Source organism: Mastomys coucha, unplaced genomic scaffold (assembly GCF_008632895.1).
Source record: "Mastomys coucha isolate ucsf_1 unplaced genomic scaffold, UCSF_Mcou_1 pScaffold16, whole genome shotgun sequence".
NCBI classification, from domain to species: Eukaryota; Metazoa; Chordata; class Mammalia; order Rodentia; family Muridae; genus Mastomys; species Mastomys coucha.
The window spans coordinates 33,056,365-33,081,240 of NW_022196898.1; the positions used below are offsets into that span (position 1 = coordinate 33,056,365).

The window sequence follows — 24,876 nt, forward strand, 5'->3', positions numbered from 1 at the left end:
GGGGGGGGGGGCAACTCCTAATATTTTGGAATTATGAACAATTTCTGGAAAGTCCTTTACAATTCCCCAGAGGCAAACAAGAAGGAGAATCTAATGTCCTGGGGAGCAGAGTTTAGGAAAGCTCTTAATACAACAAATATGAACATCATATAAATGCACCTGAATTGTATCATACATTTGTATTACTTTCAGCATGATTTATCCCTGTGTCTTTTATGAGTTCTTACTAATCACAGTTGGAAACTTCCAAGATGAGATTTAAAATAACTAATGCAAAAAGGGTGTCATACTGACATTAGAGACTTCAAGAAGAAAGAAAAATAACAAGGACTCGGTCCTTAAAACTGGGGAGGGGTTTCTCCTTGTGGTAAAGCAGGGATGCCCTCAGATTATGAAGGGGACTCAAAGCCACCTGAGGATTAGGACACTTGCTATTTGACGGAGTATTTTAAGCTACGTTTTAGAGTCTTGTATCTAAAGAGTCTTCTCCAATACATAGTTATAGAATTCCTAAGATCAGCCCTGTTGATCATTTGTAATAATATTTTGTTTTTGTTTTTGGAGACAGGGTTTCTCTGTAGCTCTGCCTGTCCTGGAACTCACTCTGTAGACCAGGGTCTCCAACTCAGAAATTCGCCTGCCTCTGCCTCCCAAGTGCTGGAGATTAAAGGCGTGTGCCACCACTGCCCGGCTGTAATAACGTTTTGAAAAGTTAAAAAGATGTCCCCCTCAAAGTTAATTTTCTCCACTTGGGAGGCAGAGGCAGGCGGATTTCTGAGTTTGAGGCCAGCCTGGTCTACAAAGTGAGTTCCAGGACAGCCAAAGCTACACAGAAAAACCCTGTCTCAAAAAAACCAAAAACAAACAAACAAACAAAACAAAACAAAAAAACAAAGTTAATTTTCTCCAATTTCAAACTGTAGGCCTATGTTTGTAATTGCTTAGCTAACAAGACAAGTCAAATCAAAATAGTAATTCACGATTAGGAAACAGGTCAAAAGTTTAACTTTGACCAGAATAACACTGAACTTTTTTTCCTACTCATATATATTTTTGGTTGTGAGCCTAGCCTTTAATGGCTGAGTCATCTCTCCAGCCCTTCCTGCTCTTATATAAAACTAATAGCAATACCTATGTGAAAAGTTAACAGCCATTAAATCCCTTTAGCAGTAGGCAATTGCCCTATAAAGAGGGTTAAATAAGAGGGTGAGGCCGGTACATCAATGCGTAGTTCCTTTAGTCGGGTACTTTAATTCTACAAAGAGAAACATGATAACACAAAACACTGGTAACACTGTTGTTTTGAGCCTGGTCCTGGGCTCCTTGGGCCATTTCATGCCCAGGTGGCCCGACTGTTAGTTTAACCACAAAGAAGCCGTTATCAGTTATAATAATTACAGCTGGGCAAGTTTCTTCAAATAAATGCCCTATGACCTCATTCTTGTCCATCCTGTGTAACGGCCTCTCAACTAAATTAAGATATTAAAATCTGGGATCACTCTTGCGACACGTTGATACTCTTGTCGCCAAAAGTGGAATGAATGACACAAAACCTTGAAGAAAAAAAACGATACAAAGGGAAGAGTCATTAAGTTCGAAAAGACAAAGGCGATTGGTAGTAAACCAGGGTTGGCCCGCACCCATGGGCCCCACACTAAGTCTGCAGAATGCTGGGGCGGGGGAGGGGGGGATGTGACTGCCAGGATCTAAATAGCAGAGTGAAGGCCTATTGGGCTGCTCCTGTGAGCATACTAAGGTGGGGTGCGGCTGGAGTGAGGGGGAGCGCCGTGCCCAGCCTGTGAGAACCCCCGGGTTCTAATCCCAGCAGAACCGAAGGACCCTGAACACTTCGGCAGCCAACTCCGCCGCGCGTGCGCCCTGGGGCTCTCGGTCGGGAGCCGCAGACCGGCTCCACTCGCCGGGCTTCTGGATTCGGTTCTAGAACGCTCCGGTCCGGAACCAGCGCGGCGCGGGCCGTAGTCAGAGCTCGGGCAAAGCAGCGGCCGCGGGGCCAACCTCGCCAGGCCTGGCTAGGCGCAACCCCGTGCCGCCGCGGCCCCGAAGCCCGGAAGTGCGCGCGTTCCGGCCTCGCTCTTACCATAGTGCGAGCGACGGGCCTCCCCGTTTGAGTCTGGCGCCAACAACTGCGTGCGGTGGGAAGGACCGGAGGAAGTGCAGGCGGAGGTGCAACGACCCCTGGCGGCCCGCATTGGCTTCGGGACCTGAGGGAGGAGCCGGGCCGGGGCGGGGCCTGAGAAGATGGACGAGCGGTGAGGGGCGCGGCCTGAGATGATGGGCGGAGCCAGTAGGGGAGGAGCCCGACCGAGATGGGCAGGCTGGACTAGTTTGGGTTGGGCAGCAAGTGTGCATAAAGGAAAAATTGGGGCATGGGGTGGGAGCTGGAGCAGAACGGGCTTCTGTGCCCTTCCCGTGCCTCTGGGGTGGCAGAGTTGCTTGCTACTTATGTGTTCAATGTAGCTTTTATTTTTCTTTTTAGAAGACAACTTTTGAGTCTTCCCTTTTAAGTGTATTCTTTTAGCTTAAAATATGGGGATTTGGCTGCAGGAAATGAGTACATTTACAAAAGAAATTCTTTCTCTATTTTATTTTATTTTATTTTGTCTTGTTTTATTGTTTGGCTTTTTGGGGACAGGGTTTCTCTATGTAGTCTTGACTGCCCTGGAGCTCTCTCTGTAGACCAAGCCGGCCTGGAATTCAGTGATCTGCCTGTTTTTGCCTCCTAAATGCTGGGATTAAAGGCGAGCACCACCTCTAGCTTTAGAAAGTACTCTGAATCAGAGTGGTGAGAGTGTACAGGGTAGTGCAGGTGGTCTGTATTGTGAGTGAATCATAAATATTCTGGTTCTGCTGATTGTAAGAACTTAATAAAGAGAATGTGGGAGCTTTCTAAATTATTTCTTGCAACTACTAGTGAATCTGTCTCTCAAAGTTTCACTAAAATCTTTAATTCATAAGATGGGATTAAAGGTGATTAGCAAAAAAATGTCCAAAGCATCTACAAAGGAGAGTAATAATGGTGAGTAGGGGTGAGTATGTATCCAAACCTGCTTGCCTCACTCACACCCCGACAACAGGCAGGTGTCCCTGTCAATTATGTGACACAGAGCTTCCATCAAATCCACTTTATTAACACTTTTCTAGAGCTTTTAATTTGCTCTGTATTGCAATTATTCTTTTGAGTTTTTTTTTCAACCCTAGGTTTCCAGGTAGGGCTTCCTGACAGCCAAGTTCTCCCACCCCAAGCTATTTTGTTATTATTGTTATAAATATTATTATACTGAAAATAAGCTTTATCCAATCAAATAACTACTATACAAATGCAAGCAATTTTAGTCATCTTCCTTTTGGTCAACTTACAGTAGTCCTGAAATCTATGTATAGTCTTTCTGAGTGTAGGTTAAGTTTTGTAGGTTGCTTTTCTACACACATAATTTATGTAAAGACTGAGGTCAAAGCACAGAGTCATTCAAATATTTGAGCAAAAAGTCAATTAATTAGAACTTAAGTTGTATGGCAAACAGACCAGCTAAGAAGTAAAATGAGCTGTGTTAGTCCCTAGAATTGTGTGAGCTTGTGGAAAGAAACAATATGAGCACTGTGTACTCAACAGGGTGGGTTAGCCAGGGATCCTTGTCTCTGGAAGGCAAACAATTTGTTTTATAATCATCTCACAAATACCTTTTAAATCCACACTTTAAAGGAACCAGAATCATTCCTAGCTACTTAAAATGCAAACTCTTATGAATGAGCCACAAACATCTCTTTCCCCAGCCTTTCAGCCTGTGAGTTCTGAGTATTGTATGCCGTGGGAGGGAATACCTGAATAGTTAACTACTTTAAAAACACGAGTTTCATCTGAATAAGAGGAGAGGTACCATCTCCTCAAAGATGCGGAACCTTCAGAGCTAACTAGGAGGCTAGAATCTGACAGGCAGTCTATTATGTTTCAGCCAAACAGGCCCCAGCCAGTTCTCAGATGGGATGATGTTTCCTCTCATTTCTCATTGGTGTTCTTGTCCCTTATGTGGGTGGGTCTGATTTGGCTCCCAGTCATTCTGATAGCTAGCATGTCCACACACTTACTCTGGTTTACCTGATGTCCCCAATCCCCAGGATGTCACCTGGCAATAATGGCCACCAACCACTCAGCAGCTGGTGGTGCTGGTAGGATGTTGTCGTGCTAGTGGAACAGTGGCTGGGGAGACTGGGACCCCAGTGATTCTAGAGTCTACTAGGCTTCTCCCACTCTCTAGCTTCTAGCACCCCGACTAGCTAGGATGGCCTGGAAGCAAGATCCAGGGTCTGTTTGACGTTACCTCCCCAGGGCTGGGATTATAAACACACACCATGTCCATCACTTTATATATGTTTGGGGGGTGGAACTCAGGTCTTCACACCAACAAAGCAAGCCCTTTACTAAGCTGTATGTGGTGGTGTAAATAGGGATGGCTCCCATGAACTCATGTGTGCAGATGCTTGGTCCATAGGGAGTTGCACTATTTGTAGGTGTGGCCTGGCTGGAGGAAGTGTGTCACTATGGAAGTGGGCTTTGAGGTCTCATACATGCTCAAGCTACACCTAGTGTGACACACAATCTCTCCCTGCTGCCTCCAGTTCCTCATGTAGAACTCTCAGCTCCTTCTCCAGCACCATGTCTGCCATGATGGAGTGTACTAAGCCTCTGAAACTGTAAGCCAGCCCCAATTAAATATTTTACTTTACAAGAACTGCCATGGTCGTGGTGTTAAAGCAATAGCAACCCTATTTAAGACACTGTCTCTCCAGGTCCCTTTCTATGAAAAAGGGGCCCAGCATTTTTGTTTCACAACAGACCCCATAGGTCATTTATCTCAAGCCCACAGAATGGAGAGTTGTTGTTATTGTTGTTGGTTTAAGGATTGGAATGAACCTAGGGCTTTTGATATCCTCTAACAAGTATAACAGTACCTGGGCATTCTACTAGTCATGGTATATACTAGATTTCTTAAAGCCGAATCAGAAGTATAAAGGCACTTTAATTCCAGCACTTGGGAGGCAGAAGCAGGCAGATTTCTGAGTTCAAGGTCAGCCTGCTCTACAGAGTGAGTTCCAGGACAGCCAGGACTATACTGAGAAACTCTGTCTCGAAAAACCAAATTAAAAAAAAAAAAAGTGAAAGCAAGGGGATTTGTATGGGTTGTGAGTGTGGGGTGATGACATGTGAGCTAGGAGCTGGGATTGTGGCCATATGAGGTAAAGAAGTAGCCAGAACCTCGGAGACGGGAGAGATGACCTGTTACTGGGAATTTTCTCCTTGTGGGCAGGGTTGGGGGAAGAAGAACAAATGAAGTTTCTTAGCTTGTCTAAGGGGTGAGCAGGGTTTCAAAGCAAGCAGTATTGCAAGTGTGTAAGTGTAATAGCACTCAGAACGCTGCTAAGTACACTGCCAATGGACATTGGTACAATGTTTCATCCATTGTACCAAAAGCTCCTGGGTGATACAGGTTTCACTGTTCATCATAGAAGCCCTTCCACTTAGCAGAAACACTAGCCTGCTGTGTGCTTGGCTTACAGGATGAATGAGTAGGTGAGTGGTCCAAAACTCAATGTCTCTCTGCCTGCCCTACCTGTCTCCTCACTTTTGCAAGGACAAACTGTAGCTCAGACTGAATCCTGCTCCTCTGGAAAGAGATGCCTCTGGCTTCATGTGAGATGTGTTCCAAGTGAACATCTGAAGTACCAGATGATGGAAAGCACTCCTCTCTAAATCTGTTAGACTCTAAAGAGCCCATGATGGCAATGGTACATGCCTGGAGAAGTGGAAAAGTGAAAGGTGGGAAGCAGGAGGCCCCATGCAAGCTCAGGGCCAGCCTGATCTACATGATATATCCCAGACCAGCCATTGCAATATAGCAAGACCTTGCCTCAAAATAACCAAGACAAATAATTTAAAGAGTGAAAAACAAAGGTGGGAATTGATAAAATAAATATTACACAGTCAGTAGCCAGGAATGTCAATCTGGGTCTTAATTCTAATTTCTGTTGGTTTATCTCTCCTTGTAAGGCTAACTTACACATCTTTCAGAGTTCTAGTCTGTTCTGAAGAAAACGTTTGAGCATGGCAGCTTGGATATAGCACATGGAGACACTGTTTGAGAAGTGTTTTCTTGAAGGACTGTGGTAACAAGTTTCTTTGAAAAGAATAGGCACATACACTTACCATCAAGCTCCCTGACAGAGGACTGTTTGACCTGTTCTCTAGATGGTTCTGTGACTCGAAGTACATATCCAGCCATTTGATATAATACAGAATAATAATATAGAAACCTCTACTATGATGAACTCTGTGTCAATATATTCTTGATCCAAGAAGGACTAGATGTAATGTGGTCCTTCTTGGGTCCCTGCCCTCTAGAAGCATCTGCCATGGCCAGCAGAAAGCCATCTCCTCTTGAAATCCTTTGAGGATTACAAATAAGCACACTGCCCCATTGTGTCAAGGTTTCCCCAACTCCTGTTTCATACACATCCTGGATACTAAGTGGTTAGCAGCACAACCAACAAAAATAGCACTCAGGTTCTCTTCTCCACTCCAAACAGTTTTGCCGAGGTATTATAATCTTCGATATGTTCTAGAACAGTTCCCACTCCCCTTCACTCAGGGGACAATCTGTTGAATAAATACTCAGTCTGCAGATGGAGAGAACAAGCTTTATTATAATGATTTGAGATTTTTGTGCATGGTAACGATATACACACGAATCTTGTTTCTCCCGTGTTTCAAGACAGAATTAATTTAAAGTTTTATTATAGACTAAAGCATCCAAAATACTGTGGTACGTATGTAGCTACGAACATACAAACACATTGATGCACAGCGTCCGTTCTTCTATTTAAATAGGCAGTCAGCATTTCAATTCATAAAAGAACACATGAGGAGGCTATATCCTTATGAATGGCAGAGAACACAAGACCAGCGGTCTGTACACAAAATGTATGAGACAGATGTGTCAAGGTGGAATGTACAAAATCTTCAAAGAAACGAAAAGGAAACAAACAACCCTCCGCCTCAGAGGCAGCCTCAGAAGGCTGCAGTCAGGAATGATAAGAAAGAACGTTAGCAGAGGGTCCTTGGTTGATAGCACAACATCCCATGTTGCAAAGCAAAAGCAGTGAGGTTAAGGCTGTGTTGCTTTCAAAAGTTAATGGAAGTACTGTACATTCATTGGAACAACATAGCTGATTATTAATCTCTTCTAGAATATCAATGAATCTCACCCACACATTCTCCACAAGCAGACCACACAATCAACAACCACACGGTTCATCAGAAAGTGTTTTTGAAGATTAGCATCGTGATTTTGTAGCTTACTGTCATTTGAAACAAAACCAAAAAAAGTATTTATTTTTATACCAAACAAATCTTTTAATGGGCACTTAGTTTCCTTTATGGCAATACTAGATTCCTAGTTATCAAAAATATTAAAATAATTGTAAATTTTTAAACACCCTGCAACATTTACATAAAGTAACAGTATTAGGACTTTTGATTTGAAGGGAAATTAGATAAGGTTTGAGTCAGGCAGCTTCGATGCTATCCTACTTGGAAAGGTCTTGTTTTTAAAAGCATTCACCAAAAAAAGAAATTCCTCTTCCCTGTTCAGAAGCTGGTGAACAGAGAGGATGATCCACAGTTCAAATGCATAGAGAGACTTTTCCCATGTGATGCGATCTACAGAGGACCTGGTGTTGACCTGCTCTCTCCAGTTTCCTCCATAGGTCTTACCAAAGCATTTCTGCTAACCCTTTAGAGTGAGGCTCCGTATACCTGGTTACGTACCGCTATTCCAGTTCATTCCCTGTGAGGACATACATACCCTGTACATGTAGTGGGAGCAAATGTGCAACAGCTGCATGGACCAGGGGTACTTATTGCCTCAAATTTTGTCAAGTTTAGGAAACGCAGGGGCTTATTTGGTTACAGAGACTAAAGTTTCATCAAAATCTTACACATCATTTAAAAACCAGCAAACAGTCATAACGACTTTCTAATTGTGTGTTTCTGGATAGTCAAGTACTCCCTACCAGCCCGTGTCCAGCAGGGGAGGTTTATGATGGGAGAAGATACACTATCGCTAACCTATACAACCTAACTGTTTGTCCTTAGTGCCCAAGGGAAATTTGAATGCTTACTTTCTCAGTGCTACGTATCATGAATGTATGACGGGTTCTATACACTTGACAAAGATCAATTCGACAGTAACAGTAGCCTAGAACAACAACAACAAAAGCCACTTATTTTAATAATCCTTCTCAGTTTACCAGAAACCATTCCGACCAAATGAGACAAGATTTCATTTAGACCTTGTCAATTTATATCTTAGTAGCAGCACTTCCCCCCTACCCAGCCCCCAAATACGCTTGCTTACCACAAAGAAATACAGTAAATGCACACACGTACCCAAGTGTAGAATGTAGTGTTCCCTGCAGTGCCTACAGCAGGTGTTTTAGTAGCCGATGGTGGAACAGAACTAGATTAAATTACTCTTTCATTCCAGTTCATACCAATATTTGTGTGTTAAGAAAAAAAAAAAACAATTTGTATTATTTCTTATTGAGCTATTAAGCCTGACATGATATTTTATATATGCGGCTGATTCATTTCTGAATTAATTTCTCAGTTCACAAATATCTCAATGTTGTACAAAAAAAAAAAAAAGAAAGAACTCATTTGGTAAATTCATTTTCAAAATAAGAATTGCAACCTGGAGGTACGGCTCAGTTGCAGAGCATGCCTGAGGCCCTGGATTCCATCACCAGGGCCACCCGCAAAAACAAAGAGCCAAATGAACAAAAACAGTCTGTGGTAGCCTCTTTAAAAAAAAAAAATGTTTTCTGCTTGGGAAAATTAATGAAAAGTAATTTACTCATTTTTTAAAAGCTTTTTTTTAAATAGCCCAGGAACAGAAACAATCCTGCAGGCAGACTATTGATAAGCAGCACAACAAAATCTCCTTTCCAGAACAGAAGCGATGTAAGGACAGAGATACCTTTCTCTTTTATGCATCCCTCTGCTCCCAGTGCCTAGATGCATTCCTGGCCCGTGGTAGGAAGCCTGCAGGTAGGAACTCTGAAGTTCATACTGAAGGTTCGGGCTGTAGGCACTGCCCAACTATAGGGCTCTTGTTGAATATGTCTGAGGCCATGAGTACCATCCCCAGCACCAAGAAAAAAAATGTTAAAACCAAAATATAAAGTCAAAGACTTATTTCATGATATTTAGAAATAGTCTTACTTTATCGTTCTAAAATTGGTATTGAATTTTATGTCTAGTACAGACAGGCTTGTATATTTTAAAACCCCACAGAACTAAAATAACAAAAGCTAAACACCAATGTAAATCTTCTAAAAATAAAGTTTTTCCACCCAGATGTCAATTTGGGCATAACAAATTAAATAAACCATTGGAAGTAGCCAGATTTCCCTTCTAAATTTTTTAAAAAACTTTTATATTTGAAAGAACATTTGAATTTTAAGATAATAAACCATAAACATCACCATTTGTATCTAAGGAAAATGTCTTTTATAGTAGCTATCTAAGGTGCTTTCAATGAATGACATCCCAACATAATCATCAAACATACCAAACACAACATTCCTATTTGGTAGAACTGAGTAGAAGAAAATCAGTGGAAAGAGAACACATCTTAGTTTACAGTCTCCATGACAGGAATGCTTCTCCAAAAGCATTTATACCTAGATGAAAGGTAACTCAAACTCAATGTTTAAAGATTTCTTTCTTTCTTTTTCTCTCTTCCTCCCTTCCTTCCTTTCTTTTTTTCCTCGAACACAAAGAAGGTCATTTGACTGGAAGCCAGACGTCACCATCATGCCAGAAAATGGCAACAGTGAAACCTGCTGTAGAGCTCTCTCCACAAGGACGGGTTCAAACTGCAGCAACCAGGGAATGTGCTGAAGGATGGCTGGACAATGCTTCTGTCTTTCAGAGTGCTGCCTATGCCCACACACCAAGGACTCAGCTATATATATATATATGTATAATACATTCTATCTTACCCTAACCATGTATACTTGCCCCTTTAATGCCTCTACTATTCATTAGACAATGATAAATAACCACAACATGCCCTTACCTGTAATGCTCAACAGAACTTTGGTAACACTTGCTCTCTAAGGGGAAATCGTGAATCAATCACATGCCTTTGGTTGACACCATTTGTCCTCCAAAGGGCTACTTATGGCTCTCTGTCCTAGGACACTGGTGTCCGACTACATGTGCTGACGGTTTTTTTTTTTTTTTGTAGGAGGTAAAGCTTTCGCTTTTATGACGTGGAAGAAGAAAGACATGAACACATGGCACATGAATGTGACTTCTCTTGATTCCATCCCAGTGTGTCGCTCTGAAGTTGGTCGCCAAAGGGTCCCCTTGCTTTTGCTATGTGCCTTCCAAAACATCAGGAATTTCAGGCTTTCCTGAAAATATATTTCATTTTCTGATGTAAGGTGAGCAGAAACGAGAAGGTGAAGAGAACACACCAAAACGATCTTTGATCAAACCCAGAAAATTTGGGAAATTTGCATTGATTCTGATGGGCTCCACTCAAGAGGACCCTGAGTCAGAGCTGAGAGGATCTTTCAGGACAGCCTTGGATTTTTCTAAGGTAATTTATATGTGGTTGTTGATAAGCAAAAACGTGTCACCAGAATAATAACACCTACTGTAAAAGTGAGGTTAAAAGGTCCCTTGTGATCGAAGTTAAATAAAATAGGCAACTACAAGTTTTGTTCTTGGAAGCTCTATGCAAAGGCTATCATTCATTCACCAGTCAACCGATAACGCTAATTCTTTTTAACGTCTGATTTGCAAAATTAGTTTAACTACAGAAATCCCTGTCCTATGAGCCATAGTTCACGGGTGTAAAACTTCGCAGTTTGTATAGATTCAGTAGAAGAAGGTTCTTTTTAAATCCTAAAAGTGAATTACGGAAATTGGATAAACAGTTTTTAAGGAAATGATTACATTCAGAAATAACCTTGGGAAGTTCACCAAAGATGCTTCCTAGTATGAAAAGTCCTATCGTAATCTGGTCCCACGTTGAGAACTCCATTCCAGTTGCTAGTGCAAGACCTCAGTACAGAGATGTTCGCTGTTACTGTAAGTACCGATAGACCTTGAAACAGTGGTTTCCGGAGTCTGCAACCACAACGTGGCCATCTGAAGTGAGAGCCAGGCCCTGGGGGCCATAGAGCGGGTCAGCAGATGTATTGATATAGGACAAAAATGATCCACTCCCATCAAAAACCTGCACAGACATAAAATCAGAGCATCAGGGAAGTTACATATGCTGAAGGAAAAAAAAAAAAGCATGTGTACTGGCTGGTTTTGTGTGTCAACTTGACACGGGCTGGAGTTATCACAGAGAAGGGAGTTTCAGTTGGGGAAATGCCTCCATGAGATCCAGCTGTGGAGCATTTTCTCAATTAGTGATCAAGGTGGGAGGGTCCCTTGTGAGTGATGCCATCCCTGGGCTGGAAGTCTTGGGTTCTATAAGAGAGCAGGCTGAGCAAGCCAGGAGAGGCAAGCCAGTAAGAAACATCCCTCTATGGCCTCTGCATCAACTCCTGCTTGAGCTCCAGTCCTGACTTCCTTCGTGATAACAGCCATGTGGAAGAAAGCCAAATAAACCCTTTCCTCCCCAGCTTGCTTCTGATTTGGTTAGTTGTCCTTCATGTGAGGTTATCTCTGGTGTTATACTTAACCAAGAAGGGAAAGCGTCCCAGGTTCTAGGATGGGCAACTCTTCAATCCCCGACAGCTGACACACTCTTTAGAAGACCTGATGTACCTGGATCCTGCTGTTCCCCCAGTCAGCCACAATGATGTTTCCATTCGAGTCCACGGCTACACCTGTTGGTGCATTAAACTGCCCATTTCCTTCTCCATTGGAGCCGAACTTCAGCATGAATTCTCCTTCCTGATTAAATACCTGGATGAAGTATTGAAAAGACCCTTTTATTTAAAAATAGATGACCCAACCAAATTCTTTAAAAAAAAAAAAAAATAGCTGTCTGAGCAAGTTATTTATAATGAGGCCTGTGACTTGAGAAAAGTCTGAGGAAAGTGGTCTATATACTAGACTCTTATCACTTGTGATTCCCAAAGCATATGCAATTTCAATTTTCAATAAAAGTAATTTATTTATTAAATTACTTTTCTTTTTCAAAATTACTTTTCTTTTTCTGCCATTTACAACTGGTTACTAAATACTTATTTTTTAATAAATTACAAATTCTATATATTATAAAATGCTCTGAATAAAGCTTAAAATATTTATTTCAAAACACTAAATATTATTCTCTTCAAATAAGTAGTTTTATTTACTAAATAAATAAAATTTAAAATGGGCACTACATCTCTATAGGATGGTTTGCCATTCAGTTTAGATTAGGTTTTTGTTAGATTAGGTTTTTCAGGGTTTATTACCATTTTTTACTATATCAAACAAGAGGCCTCAATGTCATATGTAGGATTATAGGCATTATGTGTGTCAACGTGTGTGTGAACATACAATGTTCATGGGTGAAGAATAAGCAGGAGCTGTTTTATTTCCCTCAGGAGGTGCTCTAGTTAAAATAGTGAGCTTATAAATCCAAAGGCTTTCTTTCAGTCTTAAAACCAACAGAGGCTGTTGCAAGTGAAGGATGAACAGAGCTCTTAAGGATATGGTCTCTTATGCCTGGTGTGATTGATCGATCAGTCACTGTGGTTTACTGAATATTTGTATAATAGTGTCACACTATACAAATGTAGATTACAGGTTTTGGAATGAAAATGTTAACGGCAACATTAAATACATTCAATGTATTTAATGACACTATAGTGAACAGTTGTATTTTGATGCTTCGGATGATACTTAATGGCTCTGAAATGTTCCTGGGATATTATTTTACATATCCATTATGGCAATGCTTAGATGTATGGAAGAATTAACTAACAAATCAAGAAATGTTACAGGCAGGGCAACTTTTAGAGTAAAGGTTGCTCACATGTGGACCTCAGAGGGTTCACAGCTTTCAGCATCCATCTGATTTGAGGATGGCCTCAGGACTTTTGAGTCCTCCTTGGCCCCTTAGAAACAAACACAGGCAGCTCTTGCCAATTCATTAGGTTTCAAGTGCCCTGATGCAGGATGGGAATGAGGCAGGCACACTTTGCCTAGCGTGTATGAAGCCTTGAGTTGTATCTTCAGAAATAAGAAAAGAGAAAAGAAGGAAGGAAAAGTGAATAGAAGGGAAGGAATGAGGGAGAAAGAAGGGGCAAAAAAAAAAAAAAAAAAGAAGAGTTTAAAAGGCTTCCTTAATTCCAGTCACATGGCTACTTACACGCAACACTGTAACTTCAGAGACCAGAGAGCATGTGTCAGGTTGCTAAGGACACTGTTACTCTAAGCTCCTTTTGCTATTAATTCCTGCACACAATTCTTTGGTGGTGCTTGCTTACTTTTTCACCCAGTATATTTTTCTTGGCACAAGTGCATTTCCTTCACATTGGAATTAAAATGCAGACTTCACTTTATTTTTGTTGTTTGACTTGGGGGGAGAGGATGTTTATTGAAGACAGAGTCTCAATATGTAGCCTAGGCTAGCTTCGAGTTCCTGATCCTCCTTCCCTGGCCAGCACCTCTGCCTTTGCCTTGCAAGTGCTGGGAATCACAGGTGTGCCCACCATGCCCCCTCACTTAGTCGTCTTGTGGTGAAAACAAAAAGCAAGCCCTTTCTCTGCTCATCTGCAGGTTAACTCAGTTTCCTGCAACTGCGGCAGAAAAGGAGTAGAAAGTTCCAGAAGTAAGCCACAGCTTCAGATCACAGCTGCAGCAGGATGCCATTATAATTGTTCTATTGCATAATTAGCCATCATCGTTCATTGCTGCTGTGGTTTGGATCTGGAATGTCTTCATAGGTTCATGTGCTGAAGGTCTAGCTCCCAAATGCTAGGATGTTCAGAGGTGAGCTTCCTAGGAAGTGAGTGGATCCTAAGGCTCTGACCTCATAAATGGATTAATGCACTGAATGGACCAGTGGGAGGCAGCAGAAGCTGAAGGCGGTCTAGCCTATGTGGAGATAGTAGGTCACAGCCGCAAGGTCTTGGAGGGTATAATTTATCCCTAGCCCTGCCTCTCTTTCTCTTAATCTCTGCAAGTGATTAGGACTGAAACTCTGAGACCGTGAACCAAAAAGCCTCTGTCCCTTGACCTTGTTATTCTCTGGTATTGGATCACAGCAACAGAAGGCCGACACAATGGCTTCCTGTATCATATTTATGAATTAAACTGTATCATAAGGATGTATACACAAGAAAGAAAAGCCCATAGGATCTATAGACTCCCAAACTATTGCCCCCACAAACACTGCTAAAACAATACTAATATTTTTAAAGAACTTATAGTAGACTACCTACTAACAACTCTGACTTATAGATTTCACACTTACTAAGCAAGAAATCACTTGAATTGAGAGTTACTGCTAACTGCTGTATCATGGGAAACAAACTCCATGCCTACCATTCAACAGCTGTCACAGAGAAGAAGAAAAAAAAATAAAGCAAGTGCTATAATTTTCTTAAGATGAAAAGTCAGCTTAAATAGTTGAAATAATATCTCTAGATCCTGAAACCACCACTCTAGAACTTTAATAATGACAAGCATTTTATATTTCCTGCATCTCACCTAATGTCATTTACTTACTCATACACTTCTCAGATGAAGGCGATCTAAGAGCTGAAATAATTTCCACACCTTTGCTTTTTATACTTGTATGGCCTTGTTGTTTAAGAATGTTGGCGCAGCAGATTAAGCCCAGAACCTGGAACATGCTAAGCCCATACTGTATCGTTGTGGTGGTTTGAATATGTTTGACCCATGGAAGGGGCACTATTAGGAGGTGTGGCCTTATTGGAGGAGGTGTAGCCTTGTTAGAGGAAGTGTGTCACTGTGGGGGTGGGCTTGAGGCTCCTAAGCTCAAGCTCTGCTCAGTACAGGAAGGACAGCCTTCTCCAGGCTGCCTTTGGATCAACATGTAGCTCTCTCAGCTCCTCCTGCACCATGTCTGCCTGGATGCTGCCATGTCCCTGCCTTGATGATAATGAACCGAACCTCTGAGCCTGTAAGCCAGCCCCAATTAAATGTTCTCTTTCATAAGAGTTGCCTTGGTTATGGTGTCTGTTCGCAGCAATCTCCTCCTTCTAGAAACACAATGCACTTCTGTCATTTCTGTCTCTATGCCCAAGCAACTGTTTTACAAGTTTTTAAACCATTCTCATTCATCTCAGTTTTCAACTAAGAAACTGACAGCCATCGTATTTTATCCCCAAGGAAGTAAGTCCATATTAAAAGCTTCATGTTTAAGCTGAAGCCAGATCCCTGTAGGTTTACTCCATTCAGTTCTGAGTATCTGTACAGTGCTGTACAATGCAAAATTAACAACCATTGTAGTGCTAATAGTACCTTGACAGAATGATTATGGAAATCCGTAATGATGATCTCATTATTGCTATTCACAGCTGCAAAGTGGGGACCTGTAATAAAATGGGGGTAGAAACGCATGAGGGCTCCGACAGCAAACCCAGCAACAGCACAGCAGTTGCTGCAGCCCAGGACAAAGCTAACACATTGACTTAATTAAGGAAGGACAAAGAACCCAAGTCCCAGTCCATGGACAGTCACTCGCCAGACTTCTAGCTCGGGATAAATTGGATCCAGCACGTTTCTCAGCTGTCTGCTCTGGCCTCACCCCACCAAGCCTTAAAAGTGGCAGCCTTAAGAAAATAGGATGAGCAGGAAGTGTCAGCATCTCTTCTCTGCACTGTCCTCTGTAAGCCATACCTACCACCTCTGACCACAGCATGCTTTTGCTAAGTAGGAAGTAAAGTAGTCCTACAATAATCAAAAGAGAAATATCAGCATTCTCTGCTCTGGAAAAGAGGTTCCAAAATATAATTTTTCTTCTGAAAAAAAAAAACTGAGCAGAAAACCTGCATTTTATAATATTGAGTGACTGTTCAGAATCTGGGCCAGACAAAGGAGAGAATGAACACAAAGAAAGACGATGCCAGCTAAATTCGAAATCACGCCAAGCATCCTTTGAAAAGGAAAATCAATGGACTGTGCTCAGCCTTTTCTTGCAGATGTGCACATCTGAAAAAGCTTGTGATTGCAAAGTTGCACAGAACAAAGTAAAAAAATAAAAACAAACAAACAAACAAAACAGACTAAAAGACTGCTGCCTTTGCTGCTCTTAGCAAATACTGTACACTCCAGCTCTCTTACAGTAACCTACAAAGGGGAAGTACTCCCCTCCCCCCATCTAGAGGCTCGGGTAAGAAAACTGCAGCCATGGGAACTATCGATCATTGGTCTTCAAACAAACACTTGTGGGGCTTTTTGGTTTTGGTTTTGGTAAATGTTTTAAGATGTACTATTTCACTCAATACAAATATTTTAAAAAGTCAACGTCTGCCAGGCAGTGTTGGCGCACGCCTTTAATCCCAGCACTTAGGAGGCAGAGGCAGGCTCCACCTCCGGCACTCCCCCTGCTCTGGCTCCAACCCCGGCTCCATCTCCGGTTCTGGCTCCACAACCAGCATCACCCCTTAAAGACAGCACGCACACTGGGGAACAGGGCACCTTCAATATGCTCAGACATCATGCAAATGTGAGCAGAAGAAGCGTAAAGAAGGGGGTTCACATATTACCGTCGAGTGTACCTGCAAACTGCCTGTCCCCGTTTCCTCGGCTACCAAACCTGGTGACTATTTTCCCGTTGGGCTGGAAGATGAACACGCAGCACGCCTTGTTATCCACCACAATAATGTGCCCATTGCGGTCCACAGAAACTCCTTTGGGCCCCATCAGTTTTCCTGATCCAATTTTTGTCTGTTAGAAACAAGTACAGAAATATACATCAAAGTTTAAAGCATTCCAGGAACCAATCGGAAGCTAGTTAGTAAGTTGTCTTAGGAAAACATTTGCTGAACAACGTTATCTCTGTCCTCGAAAGATGGCTCTACCATATTCAGCATCCGCCACAGACATTTATACAAAATCTTTATTCTTAAGACATTTGCCATCACAAATTTGGACCACAATGCCCTTCTAAACGGACACTTGATGAAAGAGTACAGGGTCTAGAGAAAGACATCTTGCTCCTGTCACTTGCTTTGAGCACATCAGAAATTGCACAGACAGATTCACTCACTTGCTTTAACCTTAGGATTCCTTCTATTTCTTTCTAAAACCTTTTAAAAAGCAACTAATAAGTAATGTAAAAAATTCAATGTTCTATAATAGTAAACAGTCAGGAGATAGAAGCCATTACTATTGCTGCTACATTTCACACTCAGCACTAAAAGCTCAGGCAGGTGCCATTAAGCTTTATTAAGTTCCACATGGTTGGACTTCACATCAATCCCACCTACCACAGTGTGCTCAAGGCCCACCACACGTACGGATGCATCAAGTTGTACTCAATGGATGTTTGTTTACCTCACTAAAAACCAAAAGTCTAGAATTACTTATAAGCTAACCTAATCATGGTTATTATTTGTGCGTGTGTGTATGTATGTATGTATGTATGTATGTATGTGGGGAGGTAAATGTATATGTGTAGTACATGTGTGTAGAGGCCAAGGGACAACTCTGGGTGTTGTTCATTAAGGGACACATGCCTTGTGTTTTGAGACAGAGTCTCTCATTGCCTTTGAGCTCGCTAACTAGGCAGGCTGGCTAGTCAGGGGTCCCCTGGGACCTGCCCTTCCTAGCCTCTCCATCTTGCATTACCACCCTGGCCTTTTTAAAACATATGTTACAGGGATCAAACTCAGGTCCCCATGCTTACACCACAAGCACTTTATAGACTGAGCCATCTTCCCAGCTACCAACTCACGACTAAACGCTCTCATTTTTCACAGAGAGAGCCAAGCATTAGATTTTTATTAAGCATATGTTTCCATATACTTTAATACAGCATTTATATAGACTCAATCAACTTCTTCAAAATCTCCACTGAACATATGCAGATCTTTTTTTCACTATTCCAAAAACAACACAACAAATATCTACAAGGCATTTGCATTGTATTAGGTATAAGTAATTTAGAGATGATTCAAAATATAAAGGTGTTCATGGCTGATGTTTGAACTACATCATTTTGTAGGAAAAGCCTGAACAATCTTGGGTCTTGGTATTCAGAGGGGTCCTGGAACCAGCCCCATATGGAGACTGGGGTTCTGGGAAGAAAAGTTAGACACCAGACTCTGTAGCCTAGGAAATTGAAGGTCAGTGGTGGCAAAAGGAACACTTTCCTTTTATGTTATACTTTTTCATACACATATTTTTAAAGCCTATTTGTGTTATCTTTTAAATTAAAAACTAACCCCCACTTATTATATTTCATATGTTCTGCTATAAAGCCCTCTCCCTCCATGTTAGCACTGGCTGATAGAAATCTGTGAGCCACAGATAGACACTTTAATTTTTAGAGTCATTTATTTTACTTTATGTGTATGAGTATTTTGCCTACGTGTATGTCTGGGTACCACATGTGTGCTTGGTGACCTCAGAGACCAGAAGTAGGCATTGAATCCCTTGGAACTGGAATTACAGATGGTTGTGAGCTACTAATGTGGGTGCTGGTTCTCTACAAAATCAACAAAGGCTGCATCCACTGAACCATCTCTCCAGTCTCCTACATATGTACTCTTCATTTCCTAATACAGCAACAGAGCTTTCTCGAGTAGGACTTCTCACGTGATTCTTTATTCTTCTAAGTTTACAAATGATGGAGATTCAGGTGTGATGGCTTTAGAGCAGAGAGACACAATTACATTGAAAGGAAACATCTTGTCTTAGGCCAGGGAATCTCTTGTGTAAGTTTGATTCCGATGCTGCAATGAAACCCACAGATCAAAGAGGCTCTAACATAATGGCATGTAAGGAAATCGCTCATGCTCTTTCAAGTCTGAAAGGAAGGTATCACAAGAGATCAAAAGGAGAGCTGGCACTCTGCTCATTACTGCCTAATACACTACTACTTAACATTATAAACAACAGTAGTTACTCAGAATGACTCAACCATATAATACCAAGTGGATAATTATCTAGAATGAAAACAGGAGCCAAAGCATTATCTTAGTTCTACCATGGGATGCTGGCTAGGGCAGAGCTACAAGCACAACTTAAAGCTGAAACCCAATGTTGCTTTCTCCCACCCCTCCCCCACTATTGTTTCCAGTTCAGAATTCTACAAAATGAAATAAGAAGCCATGCTTTTGGCCTCACCGTGCTACCCCGCTATCTTAGACGAGTAAGAAACATATTTCAGATCTTGGAGACAGTTAAACAAGAGCATTTAACTCAACAAACGGCTCTCACGTTGAAGAGGGAAAAGTTGAGACATTTTAGAATACAGTGGCCATAAAAGTCATCCATATTTGTGTTTCATGTGTATATGTTTTTTATTTTAATTTTATTTTCTGATTACAAAAGGCTCCCAGCCGGTCTGGAAGATATAAGCCATGAGGAAAGATGAAAGGGAAGACATAAAAGGAGGCAAGGGAGGATAACTATGCGACCACACACCAGATGTCTATAAAATCAGTAGTAAAGATGCTACACATCTGAGATGGTCAGGAGTGAATATAAGGACCGTGCTGGGATAAAAGGGAAGTCAGCTGCAGCGTTGAGTTCACGGTCTCATTAAAGGAGCAAAACAGTAATACTGGTACTAAGTTGAAGCCTGCACACCTGGGCGAACTTTTTACAGTACTCAAATATTTTCATGTGCTCCTTTTACCTTAATGGGGTCTAAGCAACATCTATCCTAACGAGGTTCTTGCTGCAACAGGCAATATCCTTCTCCGTCCTCTAGGGGGCAGGAGTGCTCCAAGGTCTTGGCTGCACTTCACAGTGTCTACACCGCTTATTACCAACAGAGCCCAACTTTAGGATTTCAGTTCTTCCAAGTATTTATTATGGGTGTGGAACTATCAAGTCGTGAGTGTAAAATATCTCAGTCAGGGAGCCCTAGTCTCTCAGCTAGCAAACTCTTGCTCAATATGCAAAAGCTGCTGTTGTATTTGCTCCTGGGTGTACAGATTGCTAATCATTTTGCCAGAGTCTAAAACAAGAATAAGCAGGTTTTCTCCAAACTAGAGTTCTTCTAGAGGACAGCAAACTGCTCTTTCCATGTTCCTACCAGAGCTGTCACGGTTGGGTGTTGGAAGATACAGAAAGGCATGAGAGCTTCCTGTACCCATGGCCGTCATATGGAGCTGTCAGGTTCTAGTAGAACAGAAAGAATTAACATCACAGTGTTAAGGGGGACAGCCTTTTATTTTCTTAGGTTGAAAAGGTTTTGCATCACATAAAGCAAGGGCTGTAATCTGAGAGTAAAAAAACATGTAACTCATCTCATAAATGCCATCTTGTAAATACCATGAGGTAACTATGACAACCCAAAGCCTTCCAGGGCCCTCAATCAGGGAGAAAGGTTCCAGAATGGATTTGAAAACACACTCCAATCCCTCAGAGAAGGAAGTGAGGTGGTGGCAACTAAACACCTTCATTCGGCCATGGAGCCCAAGTCATAGCTGGTCACACAAACTTTATGTTTTGGAAAAGATTACAAGAGGCATGGAAAAAATTTTTCTTAAATGAGACCCATATAAAAATTTAGAAATAAATCTCATTTAATTTGTACTCAAATCCTGTGAGACAGATGTTTTTAAACTCCAAATTTTAAATACTCCAAGAAATGATGGAATTTTTCCAAAAACCAAAAGTTAGTAAAGCCCAGAAGTGGGATTCCAGGAGTTGATCTGAGTTAAAGTTCACGTTGTTAAATAAATTAGAAGCTGTCAGTAGGCTGGGTGAGAGATAGCACAAAGCATAGTGCACACGGTCTTCCGAAAGACTTTTGACCCAGTGCTTCATGGGCTTGTGAATAATGATCTGAAATGGTCTGGGTGATGTGACTCTTTGGTAACACCAGAGAGGAGAATCCACAAGGCTCCACTAGTCCCTGATGACTTGTGAAGAAGCAGAAGCTGTTACAGTGGGATCTTGAAAATACACAAAGTCTCTGATGGCCTAGTCCTCACCAGTGCTGGGAGGCAGTAGGAAAAGTGGAAGGTCACTGGGGCACACCCCTGAAGGAGGCTGTGGGATCTGTTCACTTCCTGCTTGCTCTGCTTTCCTGAGCCATGAGCTCCATCCCTCCATCTACTTCCCTTTGCCACAAGACCAAAGCCCAAGGGCCAAGTGACTGTGGACTGAAACCTTCAAAGTTGTCATTGGAGAAAATGCTAACCCACTTGTCGTAGTCTGTGATGATGATGTCCCCACTGGGGTGCACCGCTACCCCCGTGGGTCTCTGGAGCTGTCCAGGGGATCATCCTTGGACGCCGAACCGACTTTTGAACTGTCCATCATTGGAAAAGATCTGTACAACAAATTTACATCCTAAAAACTAAATCTTTTCTAAGTTGGTTTTCTTAGGCATTTTGTCTCAGAAACAAAGGGCTGACTAATGGAGATGCCATTTTTACATTTTGCCAAAAGGGGATAGAAGGGTGGTAGCACAAGTCTCCCGACAGGATCCCGGAGTGTAGGCGAACTGGCTTTATCCCTATCGAATTGGCCTCTATTCTCTTTTCCTTCTTAGTTCTATGTGACATTCATTAATATTGCCTTTTCAGGTTTTAGCAAATAATTTACAACCGACAGCTCTTGCACCTCCGGCTTTTCCCTCAGTATGCCTGTGTAAGTTTTAAATGTGGGAAATGTGCATTATAATGGTGTTTCTCCCAGGCTTTTCACCACAGGCCTGAGAAAGTACAAAAACTTTGTGACAGTCTGCAAATTAATTTGGGAATCACAAACTGCCTCTTTAGAACCCTTTGCAGAAGTGTTTTTTTTTTTAAAAAAAAAAAAACTCAAATTATGGCAACCAATAGAGTTTCCTGATAAATGTGCTTTTTAAAGCAAACAAGCTTTATAAAATAAATCACACTTGAAATACACATGTATATGTATGCATATATATACATATATATGCATGTGTATATGTATATACATGTATGTGTGCCTATGAAGATGTGTACATGGGTGTAGGGTGAAGAGAGAGAGTAAGTTTACAAAATTATCACAGCTACTCTTGTTTAATAAAACTGAGATTGATGACCCTCTATGAAGAATTAGAAAATAATTGCTTGGATTTAAACCAAGAAAAACATAATTTAATGTCATATTTCTTATTCTCTCTTCTACTTAGTGTTCAAATAGTAGTCAGGCTTACCTTAAACTTCCCATCATTGGAGAAAATGCTAACCCACTTGTTGTCGTAGTCTGCGATGATGATGTCCCCACTGGGGTGCACCGCTACCCCTGTGGGTCTCTGGAGCTGTCCAGGGGATCGTCCTCGGATGCCGAACCGACTTTTGAACTGTCCATCATTGGAAAAGATCTGTACAACAAATTTACATCCTTTAGAATCTAAACTAGCACAGAAATCACTGGGGCAGGAAAGGCATTTGTGAAATGCACTACGGATAACAATCTGCCAATGCTGCTTAAGAAATCTCCTCCAACACACACACACCCACACACACATACACACACACACACAATTAAGACAGTGGTCCACATACTTCACTTATTTCTTCCCCATACTATTTATCTTGAATCTAAAATAAAGAAATGCAGACCTATGTCCAGCCAGCACAGTCAAAGGGACACATGTAGGGCTATACCTGCACACACTGGTTGTTACTATCTGCAATTAAGATCTTTCCACTCGTGGATGCAGCCACACCCTGCAGGTTTGTAAATTCTCCCTTGTTTCTTCCTTTGGTACCTAAGAGTGAATGAGAAAAGCATAGAAACTAAGTTACAGAGAATTAGATTAGCAAAAGGATAATTCACACTTCCATAAGGAGCATGAGGATATACTGTCTTTTTTCTTTTCCTTGGTAGGGGTGGATTCAGCTGTGTTTATGCTGAGCAAGAGTTTACGGAGCTACAGCCACAGCCTCTGCATTGAGATATATATGTATAGGGTTCTGGGGTAGGTGTGGAGGGATGGTGGCTTCCCTTCTGACTTAATCCATGAACTACTGGCCTTCTCTTTCAGAACAATAAAGTCTTTGCAAAAATCATTCTTAGGCAAATGCTAATTTTCTCTAAGCAATCTATAGCTGAATATTAACACAGTTAAATATATTTAGCTTTCATAAGGAAATAATAAGAGTATTCCAACTACTGAGCTACAAGAAAGGGGTGTATTTAAAAGTTTTGTCAAGCTGGGTGGTGGTGGTGCACGCCTTTAATCCCAGCACTTGGGAGGCAGAGGCAGGCAGATTTCTGAGTTGGAGGCCAGCCTGGTCTACAGAGTGAGTTCCAGGACAGCCGGGGTACACAGAGAAACCCTGTCTTGAAAACAACAACAACAAAAAAAAAAGGGGTCGGGGGTTGTCAAAAATCTCACTCTTACTCTGTAGCTCTCAGAGGAAGTCAAAGTCTGGGCACACGACCCACCCTAACTAAAGCCACAGATGTCATGAGTCAGAGGCAGGGCTCTCCCACACTGGATCCACATCTGTATTCTTTTCTAAGACTCTGGACCTTATTCTAGTTGGCTATCTATATTCCCAATATCTCACTCTTAATTAGTGTGTGTGTGTATGTGTATGTGCATGCATGTGTATATGTTGACAGGGTGGCCCAGAATGGCTTTGAGTTTGCTCTGGCTTTAGTCTCCCTAGTGCTGGGCTTAAGGTCAAACTTGTCAAACTTGGCCACTGGACTCTTTGATTACAAAGAAAAAGGAGAGAGAGAGAAACGGAAGAAAAGGAAAAGAATATCATTTGCATGTTAACAGTTATCTCTTTTTACTTTAAAAATTTTGAATAACTTATTTGCATAGCACTCTGAGTATTAATGGATGGAAACGTAAACTGTCTAAGCATGACCCAGAAAGAAACTTAAAATTTAATTCCTAAAGAGAAAAATAAATTATATTAATTTATACTAAAATACTAATGTATTAGTAGTTTTTAGCCATCTCCAGATGTTGGCTGAAGTGAACAAGTCAACAATTAGAACTGCTGTGCCAGGCAGGTTCATTTTGGATGAGTTGCTTTTCACCAGATTCCAATGACCATCATTGTTCCAAAGTCAGGAGCCCTCTCAGGTTTACTTGTTCTTCTGTGTCTAATGTCTCCGAGCTCAAGAGAGAAAAACCGCAGATCCCTAAAGAGAAAGTCCTGCCACGAAGGAAACTCCTATCCCATTAAATGTATCACTTGGCCCACAGGATCTTTGCAAGAGACATGGATGCAAAATGAGTGAGCATGTGTTTAAAACCTGTGTGTGAAAGCAAGGCATTGTGGTTCCCAAATGCTTCAGCCCAGGGGTTCAAAGCCAGCCTGGACAACAACGGTGAGAGCCAGGCTCACAACAAAATAACAGACAAGTAAAATAAATAAAAAGATAAGAAGATGAGTTGATATCTGGTTATGCAGATGAGAAAGGTGCAGTTGACCCTTTAAAGAGGTATGTACTGGTGTGGTTTATTTGGGGTCTTTCCTGCAAATGTCTGAATAATTGAACCCAGGAAGAGCAAAGCTGAGGACCAGGAAAAGAAAGAATTCTACAACGTTCATTTTACAAACATCTTTTTAAAGGTGGTAAGGCCAGTGCTTCTAAGAAAAATAAAAACCCAAACCCCCGACTTTTCAAAAATATACCTGTAATCCCAGCACACTGAGACTGGGGTGAAGAAGGCTTCCTCAAAATAAATAAAT

The 24,876-nt window shown here is 41.6% G+C and overlaps 2 protein-coding genes across 9 annotated transcripts in view; both read right to left on the bottom strand.

Annotated features, from left to right (window-relative positions):
- Positions 1 to 2,252, bottom strand: part of Mnd1 (meiotic nuclear divisions 1) — a 72,253-nt gene extending 70,001 nt beyond the window's left edge. The window contains exon 1 of one of the 2 annotated variants that reach the window (XM_031374208.1): positions 2,099 to 2,252. In XM_031374208.1, coding sequence (XP_031230068.1) covers positions 2,099 to 2,101 — 3 coding nt within the window. In that variant the 5' untranslated portion in view covers positions 2,102 to 2,252. The remainder of the gene's footprint in view (positions 1 to 2,098) is intronic. The other variant, XM_031374209.1, reaches the window with a different exon arrangement.
- Positions 2,253 to 6,691: 4,439 nt separating this feature from the next.
- The window catches only part of Trim2 (tripartite motif containing 2), a 152,043-nt gene continuing 133,858 nt past the window's right edge, over positions 6,692 to 24,876 (bottom strand). For all 7 annotated transcript variants that reach the window (XM_031374214.1, XM_031374211.1, XM_031374215.1 and 4 more), the window contains exons 7-12: positions 22,825 to 22,928; positions 22,371 to 22,538; positions 16,783 to 16,951; positions 15,524 to 15,594; positions 11,867 to 12,007; positions 6,692 to 11,324 (exon numbers count right to left, since the gene is read on the bottom strand). In XM_031374214.1, the coding sequence (XP_031230074.1) occupies positions 11,172 to 11,324; positions 11,867 to 12,007; positions 15,524 to 15,594; positions 16,783 to 16,951; positions 22,371 to 22,538; positions 22,825 to 22,928 (806 nt within the window). In that variant the 3' untranslated portion in view covers positions 6,692 to 11,171. The remainder of the gene's footprint in view (positions 11,325 to 11,866; positions 12,008 to 15,523; positions 15,595 to 16,782; positions 16,952 to 22,370; positions 22,539 to 22,824; positions 22,929 to 24,876) is intronic.